General features: G+C 49.1%; 1 protein-coding gene across 11 annotated transcripts in view; it reads left to right on the top strand.

Annotated features, from left to right (window-relative positions):
- LOC138580892 (up-regulator of cell proliferation-like) overlaps positions 1–16,476 on the top strand; it is a 1,164,421-nt gene that overhangs the window by 298,744 nt on the left and 849,201 nt on the right. For 10 of the 11 annotated variants that reach the window (XM_069651790.1, XM_069651791.1, XM_069651794.1 and 7 more), the window contains one exon: positions 5,518–5,577. The exons of the other annotated variant lie outside the window; for it this stretch is intronic. In XM_069651790.1, coding sequence (XP_069507891.1) covers positions 5,518–5,577 — 60 coding nt within the window. The remainder of the gene's footprint in view (positions 1–5,517; positions 5,578–16,476) is intronic. 11 annotated transcript variants of the gene reach the window in all.

Here is a 16,476-nt window from a genome sequence, read left to right as displayed (position 1 = left end):
CTATGCTGCGTGGTCATGGCTGAAGATAGAGGAGACTCAACGCCTCTGTTCAGGATTTGCCCTGGATGTGGCCTACGGAACATTTTCCTGGACGATGGGCACTCCCTGTGCCTTTACTGCCTGCATGCTGACAAGGCGCACGTGGAGGAGGCCTGTGCGTTCTGCAAGGTCATGGTTCCCCACACCATGAAGGACCGTCGCAAGCGGCTTACCAAGGGCTCCAGTCGGGTGAGTCCCGGTCACCCAGCCGCAAGAAGAAATCCGAGCGGTCTTCTAAGACCTTTGATGGCACCCTGGCGACGGGGGCCAAACAGAAGGCTAAGCACAGCTAGTCCGCCGGCACCGGGTGCGCAGTCAGGACGGGCTCCTCGGCGGCCAGAATGGGCGCAGCATCTCCGGCATCTTTGACCACGAGCCAACGGTCCGGCTCTGCAAAGAAAAGGAAGTCGGGGCACCCAGGTAAACTTCTGGAGAGGTCTCAGTTGGCTCTGACGGAGAAGGCCAAGGGGGAGCGTAGCACTGACCCACCCCCACGGTGAAGGTCCCAAGCATGACCAAGGTCGTTAAGGCCTAGATTCACCCAGCGAAAACCTCCATTGAAGCAGTGGTGGCGTCCCTGGCGAAGGCCGTTGATATGGGTTCACATGACACGGGCCCCAAAGCGAGAGGTTCCCTGCCGGCCAGGAAGGAATCCTCTTTTCAGCCAGTAGAGAAGACGCCGGTGAAGACAATGCTGGTCGTCTCCCCGAGACCGCCCCCCCCCTGGTCGAGAATAAGGGGGGGCACGGTAGTCCTGCAGAGCACAGACATCTCCGACGAGGAGGAGCTTGCTGTTCTCAAGAACGTCTTGGACCAAAGATTTGTCGAGGTCAGGTCCTATGGGAGGGACCCCAATGAGGCAGATGTGGAGAGTGACGGAGGCACCGACGAAGAGGAGCAGGGCGTTCAGGAGCCCGAGGATACTACGCCTCTGCCGCCGTAGCTTCCGCTGCAGCCACCGCAGCAGCCACCGCTGCCACCAGCGGACATCTCTGTGGACATCATTCAGGCTTTACACACGCTGTGCTCAGAGATTTGGACAAGGATGCCCCTGTCGCCTGCGGGAGACCCTGCATCACCTGGGCCATCGGGAGAACCGACGCCCCGGACAGCGAGGGAAAGAAGCTGGAAAGAAGCTGGACACCATGGGGTGGCGAGTCATCTCGTCGGCAGCGATGACCATCAAGGCTGCCAATGCCCTCACCATTGTGGCTCATTACGACAGGGAGCTCTGGTTCAAGATTGCTCCCCTCCTGGACTTCCTGCCCGACGACAAGAGAGCGGAGGCTCTGGAGATTCTGCAGGAAGACGAGGTGGCGTCGGACCATGCCATCACGTTTGCCACGGACATCACTGACTGGGGGTTCTGCCAGATGGGCAACTGTGTTTGCCTTCGTCGACGGGGCTGGTTGAAGGCCACTATCTTCCGCCAGGATGTGCAGTCCAGGGTGTTGGACATGCCCTTCGACGTGGACAACTTGTTTGGCAAGACTGTGGATTAGTCTCTCTAGGCCATCAAGGAAGAAACTGAGACGGCACCTGCTTTGGGCACGCTTCAGCAGCAACGGCCGTCCTGTCAGACCTCCGGAGGAAAGTCCCAGGGTTCCTCCAAAAACTTCAGTGGCTTCTCGTCATCCTACCGTCAACCGCCCTGCTCTTCGACCCAGGAGGCCTACAGGGGCTGCACCAAGACCGGAGGAGGTCGCTGTCATCGGCAAGGTCCCCAAGGCAGGTCCTCCATGGAAAAGCAGGACTGAACCGGCTGGGACGTCGGGCCCCCACCCACGCACCCTGGTGGGAGGCTGGTTGGCGAACTTCGTCAGCATGTGGAAGACCATCTCCACAGACCGTTGGGTGCTGGACGCGCTGGCTCACGGACACACTCTGGAATTCCTATGGAAGTGTCCGCGTATACCACCCGTGGCCAGGCAGGAAAACCACGTCCCCCAGCTTCTGCTGGAGGTGCGGGCCATGCTGAAAAAGGGCGCGATAGAAATCATTCCAAAGATGCTCCGGAGTGTACTATCGGTACTTCCTCGTCAAGAAGAAGACGGGCGGGTGGTGGCCCATCCTGGCCCTCCGCCGCTTGAACAAGTAAATCAGATCCCAGAAGTTTCAGATGGTCACCCTTCAGCACGTGCTGGGACAGCTGGAAGAAGGGAACTTCCTGTCGACGCTGGACTTGGAGGATGCTTACTTTCACATCCCCATCCTCAAGGGGCACTGCAAGTTCCTGCGCTTCATGGTTCAAGGGCAGCACTACCAGTTCAAGGCCCTTCCCTTCGGGTTAAAATCAGCGCCAAGGATGTTCACCAAGTGCCTGGCGCCAGTGGCGGCACGGCTGCGTCTCCAAGGGAACCACGTTTAACCCTACCTGGACGACTGGCTCATCCGAGCGAAATCGAGGGAGATTGCCGTCGCTCACACAGCGGAAACCATCCGGCTGCTGACAGAACTGGGGTTCTCAGTGAACTATGCAAAGTCTTGCTGGGTACCATCGCAAGACGCACAGTTCTTGGGGTCCCGACTCAACATGGTGTCGTACCTGGGGTCTCCGTCGGAGGAGAGGATAGCGGCCATCCTGGGCAAGGTTCAACGGCTGTTGACCCTGAAGATCGCAAGGGTGAGGTCCATCAAAACCCTTCTTGGCATGATGTTGTCGTGCATATACCTCGTTTGACTGTGCAGGCTGCGGATCCAACCACTGCAAGCGTACCTCGACACCCGGTGGATCCAGGTATTGGGAAGCTTTGAGGACAAGATCTCTCTCGACGAGACGTTCCGTCGAGCGATACGGTGGTGGAGTGTCCGCACGCATCTGGCGGCGGGCACGGACTTCCAGACTCCTCGCTATCAGGAGACGGCCACGACAGACCCCTCCCTGGAAGGATGGGGCGCCCACATTGGAGATCTCCATGCAAGAGGCCTGTGGCTAACGGGGGAGAAGTTATTGCATATCAACATTCTGGAGCTACGGGCAGTGTTTTGGGCCCTCAAGTCGTTCCTTCCATCCCTCAAAGGCAAGGTGGTACGGGTCTTCACGGACAACACCACCACGATGTTCTACCTCCGGAAACAGGGGGGCACCAGATCCCCGGCACTCTCCAGAGAGGCGCAGGACCTATGGCAATGGGCCGTGGCCCAGGGGATATTCCTCGTCCCGTTTCAGCTGGCGGGAATGAAGAACATCATCGCTGACTCCCTCAGCAAGGAGCTGCGCTCGTGCCACGAGGGGGAGCTTCGGTAGGATCAAGTGGATCTTCTGCCTTGACGATGGGGCAATCCCCACATCGATCTGTTTGCGACGGCGACGAACACCAAGTGACGGAGGTTAACCAGCAGGTTTCCCCAGCCGGGCAGCATGGGGGATACATTCTCCTTCCCCTGGGACGGCCTGTTCCTCTATGCGTTTCCCCCGTTGCTGTTGCTTTTGCGACTCATCAATCAACTCAGACGATCCCGGGGCAGGAGGATTCTCTTCGCACCGCTGTGGCCGATACAGATATGGTACCCAGACCTTCTGGACATGTCAACGCCCCCTCCAGTCAAGCTTCCAGCGGCTGCAGATCTTTTCGCCAGAGAAGGAGGCGTGATTCTACATCACGACCCAGGGTCACTGAACTTGCTGGCCTGGCTCATGCAGCGCTAGAGTTTGGAGGATAAGAGATCCCGGCAGACTGCAAGGAGGTACTTGCCAAGGCCAGGGCTTCGTCTAGACTGAAGTGCTACGGACATAAGTGAAGAGGTTCACCGTCTGGTGCCGTGCACAGAAGATCAACCCGCTACGAGTTACGGCCCCTCAGGTACTGCCGTACTTGCTGTCGCTGGCCAAAGCAGGACTAGGACACGCTTCCATCATGATTCATCTGACGGCTATCTCCCGCTACAACAGAACTCCGGGGCGGTCGTTGCTGTGGTCGCACCGCCTGGTCAAGGAATTCATGAAAGGACATTTCCGCTCGTTCCCGCTGGTGAATGCTCCGGCCCCGGCGTGGGAGCTCAATCTGGTGCTGACTAGGCTCATGGGTCCTCCGTTCGAGCCTATGTATTTGGCGCCACTGACATTTTTATTGTGGAAGACAGCGTTTCTTGTGGCCATCACCTCTGCACGACGAGTGGGAGAGATCCAGGCCCTCTCCTGTAAACCTCCGTACTTGACATTTCACAAAACGAGGGTGGTGCTGCGGATGCACCCCTCCTTCATGCCCAAGGTGGCGTTGGACTTTCATCTAAACGAGCCCTTGGTGTTACCTGTTTTCTTCCCAACGCCTTTGTCGCCGGCTGAGAGGACTCTGCACTCGCTTGATGTGGCTAGGGCGCTGAAGTTCTACGTAGACCGCACGAAGAGTTTTTGGAAAACATCACAGCTGTTTGTGAACTTTGGTCCTGTGAACCAAGGGAAGGCCCTCTCCAAGGCTTCCATTTCCAAGTGGCTCTCCGGCTGCATCACCCATTGTCACCGTTTGGCAAACCGACCATTGACTGGCCATCCGACAGCCCATTCGACCAGAGCGATCGCTGCTACTACGGCGTTCCTGTCTGGTGTGCCCCTGCTGGACATCTGCAGGGCTGCTACGTTGAGGTTGACGCACACCTTCACGAGATTCTACTGCGTCGACCGGGATTCCAGGGAGGAGTCCAGAGTCGGCCAAGCAGTGCTGCGCAACCTGTTTGCTTGAAAGTGAGCCCGGTGAGGAGGTAAGAGATGCTTAATGTTGAGTTGTTGAGATGCTTAATGTTGAGCCTTGCAACCTCCCGTGGTTGTGCTTGTGTGTACAGCTATTTATTCTTTATTCATGAGCATGTGAATCCATGCCAGACCCCATGCTGGAGAAGGAACAAGTTACTTAGCTGTAACTGTTGTCATCCAGCAAGGGTCTGGCATGGATCCAAATGCGAACCCTCCAGCCAACCCCTCTGCGGCTCTTCTCTTTGCCCTACTGCCACTTAGATGCTACAAAATCTGAAGATGGCTGCCAGAGGAGGGGCTTATGTAGAGGGCAGTCATTGGCTGGGGGCAGTATGACCCAGAGACCAGTGATTGGTTGTTAGGAGAAAGACAGTTCAGAAACAAAACTGAAACTGATTTTTTCTTTACTGAGGATTCCCAGCCTGACAATAGGGGAATATTCCAGAGCATGTAAATCCATGCCAGACCCATGCTGGAGAACAACAGTTACAGGTAAGTAACTTGTTCCTTCTCCCTCCTTAATCCTTCCTTTATGTTTCCATCTTCAATTTATAAACACTGTTATCTTCCATTAACATTAGGTTTTGTATTTTTTTTCTTTCTTATTTTTCAACACCATCTTGTTTTTACTGGTCAGTGTGTTCTCCTTTTCTTGCACTCTTTAATACCGTCTTGGTAGGTTTATCTTTGTCACTTTCTTTCTCTGTGGTTCCACTGTATTCCACTCTCTATTTCAGTTCATGCAATCTGAGTCTTAATGTTAACCTGTTGCTGTTGTTTTTTTAAAGGGGAGATAGCTGGTGGGAAAGTACAAGAGAGCCAAGAAGAAAAGAAGAATGATATTGAAGGTATGTCATCTGGTTTAATGTTCTCATACTTGCATATTTCTTCATCTATGTATGGCATTATTTGAATTTTTTTAACCACATTTTCTTGTATTTCACATGCTGTATTGTGCTATTATTATTCCACTGCTTCCTCCTTCCTTAATTTTCTTTCATTGGCATTCACAATATGGAGTGTTATTATTTATTAAGTTTTTAACCACTGACTGCAGCAATAATTCCTTCTGTGGTTCTTAATTAATTAGCAGGTGCAGTCAAGTGGCTAACAGAAAGGAGGCTGAATTTTGACACTTTAGTCCAGTACAAATTAAACATTTAATTTGGCCATCAACACGCTTCCTTCTGTTTCCACAATGTTTTTATGATGCAGGACCCAGGGAAATGGGTTCTTGCTAATCGTCAACCCTACACTAGTCTCAAACTGCCCTGCCTTACATAGAGTAAGAAACAGAAACCTGTCACACAATAAATGATCAAGATACTGATGCATGATAGCAAATAAAACATTTGTGGTGTCCTCGGGCAGGTTTACCTCTACAGAGCAGTAACCAAAGTAGTATTTCCTGATGGAATCATAGCGGGCATGGCAGTCAACTGAAAATAGCAATCTGTGGTGGACCCTCTAATAAGAGCCAAACCTGGGAGAGAAAGATTCTTGCCTTTGAATGGGGCAGATGTTCCACAAAACAGCCATCCTCTCTCACCTACAGAGCACCTCACCTAACAGAGTGACTTTGACACCTTCCCAAGACAAAGGGTAGAGCAACAGGTCAGGGACCAGGAAAACCGCTTCCCCTCTCCTGGACTTGGCTGGACTGCGAGAAACCTGATTGTGTCTCAGCCGCTAGTCCCTGGGATCTGTCATCCAGGTGGCCAGGACACGGCCACCACTTTTGGATCCAGTTCCTGGAGGAGGACCAGTGCGGGATGATCACCTGGGTGAGGGGTCTTCGTGGAGAGGAAGTGGGACACCGGATGGCGAGATGCGGTATCGCCTTCCCTGTAACACCTTTAACCCATCCTACCAGGTATGATACTTTGGAACTCACCCCCCCTTTTCCAACACAAACACTTTCTCACGGACAGCTCACTGTGAGAGAAAACAGACTAACACCCGAGCCGTATGGCCGACATGTCCCAATACAATGGTCAGGCAGGGTCAGGCAATTACTAATCATTACACACAGGTGACTTCCATCATACTTCCCCACACGGATTAAAAGGCGGAGCAGGAAAGCACACTCTGAGCAAGGCAAAGCCCACGAGGAAACAGATGTTCCAAGATGGCAGTTTAATACAAGGCGAAAGACGGCAAGACCGAAGAGGATTGCAAGTAGGGAAGTGCCCTTGTCCTTTTCAACCAAAGACCGTTCCTTTCATGAACCTTCGAGACTATGAAATGTAAGACCAGGAATCAAGGCTGAAGAATCCTGCATTGTGTGTCAGAGGTACCCGGGGCTCTCCCGCGTCGATAGTCAAGGCGGGGAGAATAGCTTGCTGCTGTGGTACTGTTCTTGGCTCCCACAACAGGGCAGCGCCAGTGAAGCCAGCCGGAATATCCGCTTCAATTCTAAGGTACTGTGGGGCTTTGGGTTTAACCACCTTTAGCCAAATCTAGCGCTTCCTAACTTGGGGGGTGCTCCTTACTAACTTTTCGAATTACTGCCATTCACCTGTGCAGGCCTAACACCTTGTGCACCTTAGGTAGGCTCACTTGAGCTCCTGGATTTTTCTTCAATGAACTACTGACTGTTCAACTAACGTTTTCTAAGATGATTGCATCAGAACTAGAACTGTCTTATTGACTTTGGCTGTGTTAAGGATTTCAATCAGGCGATACACCCTGGTCTCAGCCTTATATGCAGCGCACAACTGAAATGCTTATTTTGTTATATATAGGTTCAATATTTGAGAGATATACCACTCATATCACACCCCCTTTTCAAATACCCCGGGTCACAATGGACCAGGAACCAGTCTTGCTGGTAAAGGTAATATTTTTTTATTTATTTAAAATTCAAATCAATCATATACTTTTTAATATGGAGCAGCAATCACCAATGTGGTGACAACAACAAATAGGCAATGCACTTAATTCAACCCTTTAGCAACAGAAATAGAAAACACCAGGGAATAGAAACACTTTTGGATTTTCGGAAAGATAGCACTTCAGTTGGAATTTCCCCCTGCAAAATTCCCTCAACCCACAAATAATCAAATCTGAATGGATATATAGAAGCAGCATGTAATCAGGAATAAGGAATAGGAAACAAAATTTGAATCCAACCTTCCCTCCTCAAATGAGAATGAAAAACAGATCTGAAACCCTTGCAATATAAAAATGACACTCGGAAATGGCTGAACAAAACAATGAATGTGTGCAAAAATCCTTAAATAAGTACAAATCTTTACTGGAGCAACACTGGAAAGATACTAGCAATCATAAGCAATAGATTGAGCAAAAGCATACAATTCGAAATTGGTTTTACCAGACGTCTGATCCGGGTCCCGCAAAGGGAAGCTCGTAATCGGCTCTCCCGTAATGAAGGGGGGCGGTCCCGTACCGCCCCCCTTCATTACGGGAACGCCAGGGTTATAATGAGGCCCAATGTGTTTTAATCTTTATTTTCTCATTCTGAGTCTTGAATTAAAACCTGTGGAATAGAAATAGCCTATGTGTGTATTTGTCACCAGTCACAAACCTCTTCAACATTGCTAGGTAATGGCAGGCTTTCTTTTAACAGTTTACTTTTTAAATGGGCATTTTCCTCTTTCAGTTTTGCAAAAGCCCATTTTACACATGTTGAAAACTGCTAGCATTTCTTTCATTAAATTCGGTTTGGCAGCCCCATCTGCCTTTGCAATACTGCCTTGCGGCCAAAGTAATTTTCCTGGAAGCATGAGTTTTATCTGAACACTGATACATGAAACTGACCAGGCTCAGATAGTTGAAGTTCTTTTGAAGACAGCTGGTGTTTGATACATTGTGGAGAAATACGCACGCTTTCCCGTGTGAGTAAAATAAAAATCCTTGTTGATTTCTTTACAAGCTAAAATGACTGGGCCTGTCATTCAGTAACTAGAACTAGTTTTGCTAATGCACAATGACTTGTCCTGGGCACGGCAGGACCTTATAATTACAGCAGTTTCATAGTAAATGGATGGATTTAGCCTCAAAACAGCATTTTTAAAGGGCGAAAAAAGGTTTAATTCTGAAAGGAATTTGGGGGTTTTCAGCAACGCAATGCTCCCTATTTACTCAATTCCATGTTAAATGTTGCAGAGCACACTGGCACATTCCTGCAGTGTGTACTCTGTTCCACCCAGCCTGAAATGTGTGTGGCAGGGTGATGCAGCCATTTATTTTTCGATGGTTGATGTAAAAACGCAATTTTGAGATCCTGGTGCGCACAGGAGCCAGCGCAGCCTTTTTGCTGTTTCTTGCACCAATGCAGCCAAGTGATGGGGTAAAGCACAGCTGAGTGGGTCAATATATCCCACAGCTGTTCTGGATTTAATTGTTTTACACTATTATTGCTGTGATAAAGGACTGCCTACATCCCTCTGGGAGAAAAGACTATTGTTGCAGTGCTATAGTGTTCTGTTGTACTCTAACCCTCTTTCCCTCCAAACTCAATATTGTATGGTAATACATAAGTGCTATTACTGACCTTAAGAGATGTCACTCTGTGTGCTGGAAATGTTTTAGTACAAGAATAATGTACTTACCTGCATTATTGCTACTTGAATAACTTGATTTTGAAATTCTGCTTCATGATACTATTAGTTGCTCTATAACACAACCCCGGCGTTAAGGGTTAACGACGGCGTTAACCCTTAACGCCAGATTCCCACTTTAACGCCTGCTTTTGGCAGGCGTTAAAGTCCATGGCGCTAACCCGCCATGGTGCTAATTACGCCGCCGTAATTTACGGCGGCGTAATTAGCGCCTTCCCCACTCCCATTATGCCCTATGGGCCAAAAATGGGAATGGGGAAGGGAAATTGGGAAATGGGGATTTACCGCCCCACTCACCTTGGAATGGGGCGGTAAATCCGGCATCCACCATGGTGTAAACGTAGTTTACACCATGGTGGTAAAGTTGGTGCACTTAGCACCAAGGTTGTAATGACCTCTAATGTGATTCATTTGCTTCGTGTAAATAAATTCATAATGTCAATATAACTTTTAAAGTGTGTAAGTGTTTACTTGTCTACTTGTCACTAGTGATTTCATTGTACTGCTCTACAGCTCACAGTACCCCTTCTAAGATAAGCCTGGCTGCTCAGCCACTCTACTGACTTGTGTAGTACATGCCTATGTTAAAATGTGGGTAACTAATACCAAGCAGATAAGTCTTGTAAAGTCCCATACCAGTTGGACTCTACAAAATCTTACCTAACAGTACCCACAACGCACAGCCCTTGGGAAGGCTCCAGTCAGTTTGACAGAAGGCAGCCACAGAGCCATATATGGTATTTCCAGCGAACAGCCAGTCAGAGGTAAAGGGAACAGAGACATATATGATGTTTCCACCCAACGGCCACTCAAGAGAAAGGGATAGAGGGCTTTCCAGGACTTAGGGAAACAAGGTAAAAGGCAATAGAAACCAAGTAGCCACAGTGGCCATCTTGCCTTTATGTAGGAATCCATTGATTCCTATGGCAGGGCCTGGGTGTCCCAAAATGGAGGGTACTCAGAGCCACTGCCAAGTCAGCATGTAGCTGCCACCAGCCCATACCCTGCTCAGTGGGCAATACACAGTTGCCCAAAAACACAGATAAGGGTTGCAAGGGTGTACCCCCACCCATGGGTACCATAATGGTATCCCATGGGTGCTGTTCACCAAAAGATAAAATATAGAGAAAACACACACAAGAGAAGTGGTAGGACAAGGACAGGAGGCCCTGTCCCTCCATAAGGCATTTCCATTATCACAGTTACCAAAAAAGAAATCTTGCCCAACAATGTGGTAGTGCTGGCTTGTCTATGCTAAGCATGTGAGTTTTAACAGACTTGCACGCCTCAGTCGGCAGACATTATTTACCCAGTAATACTCCTTCATTGATTTGCCTCCGTTTAGAAACACATGCACCCACTCAACCTCCCTACTTGGGAGCTGAGGAAAGTGTATTCATGCTTTACTCAAAACACGCTGTTCGCATCTTGTCCTAAATAGAATCAATCTGAGGACGTCAATGTGTGAGGTATAATAGGTAGGGGAGAATAATGTGACAGGAACACCCCATTCAATGTCGTTTTACTTTCCAAGTAAAAAACATGTACTCCGCTGCACAAACCACTTGATGGTGACCATTGCAAAGCTTCTAAACGGACACAGGCCACATAAAGGCTAATACTGGGTAACTAATGACTGGCATATATCCTAAGTTCGGGTGCACGCGTATTGGTGGGGGCAAGATCTTGGAAACAAAATACACAGGGCCTCATCACGACTTTGGCGGTAACCCTTAAATCCGGCGGTCGCGCTATTACTGCCGGATTTAAGGGTCGGCCAAATCAGGACTTCGGCGGATTTCGCCCCAGCTCTTGGCTGGGGGAAATCCGCCGAAAATTCACGCTATTACCGCCGGCAGTAATACCGCCGGCGGTAAGAGCGCGAATTTTCCCCATTGAGCCCAATGGGGAATGGGGCATTCCCAAATGGGCTCAATGGGGAATGGGGAATTACATTACCGCCAAACACGTGATCCGGCGCTATTAGCGCCGTTAAGTTCGGCGCTAGGGCTAATACCGGCGGTGGTACTACCGCCAGCGTTACCGCCAAAGTCGTGATCAGGCCCACAGTGCAATTTAAAAAAAATCTAATTGGTTAGCTCCCAACCCGAAAGCTAGTAATATCAGCCAGACATTCTTTTTGCATGTTTCCTTTGTTTTTGTATATTTGTTTACATTCTCTTTTTTCGAACTTCTTGTTTTTCCTTTTTTATAGGTCTTTCCCTCTTTTTTCTTCATTCTATGTTTTAACACTTAATTCCTTGTTAGGGAGAATTCTCAGAAATGTGCTAATTCCCTTCTACCTTAGAGACCCCCAGCACTTTGGCTCTTCTTTAGGACTTTAAAATGTTAACCTGGAGAGAGTGATACCTTTTCCCCACTCTCTCATGTATTTTTCTGTGATTTGGACTCTGTGTTTCTTTTGGTTTTGGAGTCTGACAAACTCCATAGGCATCTACTTTTTGTATAATGACACACAGCACCTTCAGTACCACTACTTTAAATGGCTGGTGGCAGTGGTTTCAATTTCCTGCCATTGTGCTGTCTACCGCAGGCTGAATCCTCAGCTGCAAGATCGCACCCGTGGGTGACCATTTTGTCAAAATGCCCCCGGTCTTCTTGTTTTGCCATTTTCTGTTTGTGAGGTCTTTCTTGGATTTTACTCGCGCCAAGACAGGTTTGAGCCCTTCGTTTGTTTTGCCTTTGGCGGTCTTCGGTACTGAAACCCGCCTCTGGCTCCAGTGTGTCTGGAAGGGCAGGAAGTGAGGGAGGTGCCCGAAACTCTCCTGTCCTTCGTCTCTAGGGAAACTTGAATGCACCCAGCCCTGATTGGCTTCCAGGACAGCCACCCTGCTGTTTGACTGACAGCTAGGATGTGTATGAATGGGAGAAACCTGCTTAAAAGGCAAGGTTTTTGGGACTAGAGGAGAATCGACCACTGGGAAGAACAACCCGATGAAGAAACAGTGAATGAAGCTTTCTGCATCCTCCTGGACCGTTGAAACCGCTTGGTGAAGCCCTGCTGCTGTGCTGAAACTCCTTTTTCTGATCGACAAGAGAACTCCGGAAGGGACGACTTCTTCCCTTGGGTTAGTGTGACCAACTAACCCCGAGACGAACTCTGCTGCAACACCTTCCCCAACTGGCTGTACTTCTTTGCTACTGCAGGAACCGAGTGCCAGGGATCAAGAAATCCGTAGTCGTGTGCAACGTCTGTGATCTGGCCAAAAGCTCCAGGAGTCTCCCCAGGACCCTCCAGAAGAAGGACGACCCGGGCTTGAGTAACCTCACCCGAGCGCAACACTCAAGGAGTGAAGGAAGCCCAACCGTTATCCAAGATCCACCAATGTGCTGTTTACTGAGCGATTGAAACCGCAAAGTGTTGCTGATCCGAAAAGAGCCTGTAGCTGCTGCTGACTTTCAAATTGCTGCCACAGGAGTCCCCAGATGTCCCCCCTCTTGTCCCCATGACTGAGGCTCAGGAACACAGGATCTGCATTGCTGCAACAGAAGCCAGCTGGACCACTATTATTCTAACCAAAGGTACTGTTCTGACTTGGGGTAATTACCTCAGTGTCTGTAGCTTGCTCTACTCAGTTGAGACTTTCAGTTGCTGCTTTTCCACAGTTGATTTCAGCTCTAACTGCTTTTTCTTCAACAAACTCTCTGGGGGTCATTATGACCCTGACAGTAGCCGTACCGGCACCTGCGAATGGGCAATTACCAGGTCATTACGGCCCCGCCGGACCCGGTAATTACCCATTCGCGGGTGCCGGTAAAAAATGCTCCCCATTCCCATTCGAGCCCCATAGGGCTCAATGGAAATGGGGAGACCGGATGCACCGGAACCATTTGTGAATGGTGCCGGTGCATCCGTCGAGTTGTGATCGCGGGTGCCGGTCTGCCTGCCAGGTCAGACCTGGGGGCAGTAAGGCACCCGCAAGCACAACTCGTAGTTTGCCAGTCTGTTAGCAAAGGTGCTGGTAGCTTACCGGCACCGTTACTACCGGACCGGCAAACTTGTAATGAGGCCCTCTAACTTTGTGCAAGACTTTAACTATCTAAGAAGTGCCTCAGCTCCATAGACTTTTCTCCAATTGACTTTGGCTGACCTGACTCCCTGCAGACTCTTCTATTCCATTTGACCTTGATTTTTACTGTCCTTCATAGGTGATACACTGGTTTTAAACTAATATTGTTGGGAAAGGTTTTTATCTAGACTTCATTGGAAGATTTAAAGTGCTCACATGCTTTGAGAACCTGTTTAACCTTTTTCCTTTCTTTAACCTTTCCTTTCTACCAACCTCAGAATATACAAAGTGTACTAGTGATATAGAAATGCAATTACTGTCCTAGTTATTGAAGTCACCTCAGGTTGTTGGAAGTGTGTAAGAACCATCTATAACGAGTATCTACTAGGTTTGTGTTAATTCTGTGAAAGTATTTAAAGTATATTTGATTGTTGCATACATTGCCCTTTTTAAAGAATGCTTATTTAAAAACGAACGTTAAATAAAAAAATAACTATTTTAACTACATACCTTGGCCCTCATTAGGACCTTGGCGGAGGACCATGGTGCAATTTGCACCATGGTCCATGGCGCAAAGCTGCCAACTCCGCCAAGGTGCTTGGCGGACTTACCGCCCCATGCCGACCTTGGCGGGGCGGTAAGTCCCCAATCCCCATTTTACCCTTCCCCATTCCCATTCTTGCCCCATAGGGTATAATGGGAGTGGGGAAGGCGTTAATTATGCCACCGTAAAATACGGTGGCGTAATTAACATCAAGATCCCGTAGCGCCATGGATTTCTCCGCCTGCAAAAAGCAGGCGTAAAAGTCATCCATGGCGCTACGGGAACTCGTAGTCTGGCGGAGAGGTACGCCATGCTCTACGCCGGCGTAAAACCCTCTCCGCCAGGGTCCTAATGAGGGCCCTTGAGTGTAAGTGTTATTTGGATGCTTGTATTGGTAGATTTCATTGCTACAGCTCACATGCATCCCTCTTGAGATAGGTCTGACTGCTCATTCACACTACCAACTTGTGTAGTCCAGACCAATACCAATAGGTGGGTTACCTAATACCAAGAAGACAAGTGTTGTGTAGTCTCCCACAGGGTTAATAGATCAATTCTTGCCTTACAGGGGTCACTAGGGTCTAGTGTCCAACAGGCAGTGTCATGATAGGTTATTAAGTAGCAAAAGTCCGAGTTCCTTAGGAAAACTGTTCAAACAGGTGAGTATTTTACTTTAGAGTTAGTTGAGGGGGCATGGGCTTCACAGAAGACACCCTAGAAGGATTCCAACAGTGGGACTGGGTGAGCTGGACGAGAGGTCTCCCAATCACAGAAAACCCCCCACAACTGCACAGGAATTACAAGAAACTTAAAGTAAGTAAATACCCAAGCCAACACAGTTCCACAGCACAAAAGATTTTGCATCAGGAGGAATTCAGGATCTGCAGCCAAAAACCTGGTCGGTGGATTCCTTGTCGTGGTGACTGAAAACAGAACCTTGGAAGGGACTTTGCAGCAGGGATCAACAGGGAAGGCTCTAGGCAAGATTTTCCTCGTGGCTGGATGCGGCTCTGTTGATTTGGCACCTTTTACAGGAGCACAGAAGAAGACAGAATATTGCCGGTAGGATTCTCGTCATTACAAAGGTCCAGCACTCTGTTGAGGGGAATTTTCAGACTTGATTCGTGTCTCTGGAGATCCAGCAGGTTGTCCGCGAAGTTCCAGCGAGATTCGAAATTCAGAAGACTGTGCACTGCACAAAGGCTCGAGGTCTCAGGGTATTGGGGTATTGCAGCCCTGCAAGGTCGCAGCAGGGTGTGGGATGGCTCAAAATGCAGTTCTTCTTGAGTCTAGTGGGTCTCAACAGGCTCTGGGTCGGGGGTCATCATTTTCGGAGTCGCCAGGTCAATTGAAAGGAAGGGCTACTGCAGGATCAGATTACACAGCAGGCTCTCTGGTTGCTGGAAATCGTCTCAGCGACTTTTCTTTCATCATCCTCTTCGGTTGTAGTTCCAGTGGTCGACTTGTCTTCAGCTTCCAGGTTCGGAGTATTTAACAGCAACTACAGCACAACTTCTCCATTCTCTCCATGCATTTTACAACAAAGGGCAGTCTGGTTGTCCAATCAGAGGACAGCCAGCCCCCCACTGGGATTTGTCCCCATTCAGGCAAGGAGGAAGACAAAAGGCTGTGGAATTTTGGACTCCCCCTTCGCGTCCTGCCTTCTCAGACAGACTGGAGCCTGAGAGGGGAGTCCATGGGACTACCGCCGAAGATGAAAATCACACAAAGGAATTTCCCACACTGAATGTCAGGGGAAGGAAGGACAGGAAACACAAAAATGGTGAAAAAAACAAGACGGGTCATTTTGGTAAAATGAACACCCTTGGGTGCCTTTACTGCAGCTGTGAACACAGCCTGCGTTAAAGATGCGCCAAATTTGTAAAAGGTATCACTGCCAGCAGCCATTAAAGATAAGCTTGTCCCTGTAACAGAATTGTTACAGTTTTAGTGTGAAAGGGCATACATTCTGCCTCATCACGAGTTTGGCGGTAACCCTTAAATGCGGTAAGGGTCCGCCAAATCATGGGCTTGATCGGATTTACCCCCAGCTCTGAACCTGGGGCAAATCCGCTGCGATTTTGCTGATTTTCAGCGCTATTACCGCTAGCGGTAATACCACCGGCAGGAATAGTGCCAAAAATTCCCCATTAGGCCCAATGGGGAATGGGAAGTTACTGTTCCGCCAAACCTGTGATCCGGCGCCAATAGCGCCGCGGGGTTGGTGGTAACACTAATAGCCCACACGGTAATTCCGCCAGGGTTACCGCCCAACTCGTAATGAGGCCGATTTCTCCCAGCACTCCACATAAGGTGGGGTGTGCGGGTTTCACCAAATAAAATGTAAAAGGGATTCAAAGATCCTTTCTACCCTTGGGAACTGTAGTTCTCAAGTGTAGGCAGCGAACATTAAAAAGGGAGCCCCTAGGGCAACCAACAGTCACTTATTTCCAAAAAGTTGTTAAAGATGAGAACTTTTAAAAGACACTATGGAGAATCTTGAAAATGACACCCATACAAAGAGTAAAAGATTCTGTGAGTGTGGAAAAAGGTTCCCACTCACAAAGGTATAAGGAAAAATAATCCACC

Source organism: Ambystoma mexicanum, chromosome 3p, assembly GCF_040938575.1.
Source record: "Ambystoma mexicanum isolate Mex_15411 chromosome 3p, UKY_AmexF1_1, whole genome shotgun sequence".
Lineage (NCBI taxonomy): Eukaryota > Metazoa > Chordata > Amphibia > Caudata > Ambystomatidae > Ambystoma > Ambystoma mexicanum.
This window is presented reverse-complemented; position numbering and strand designations above follow the sequence as displayed.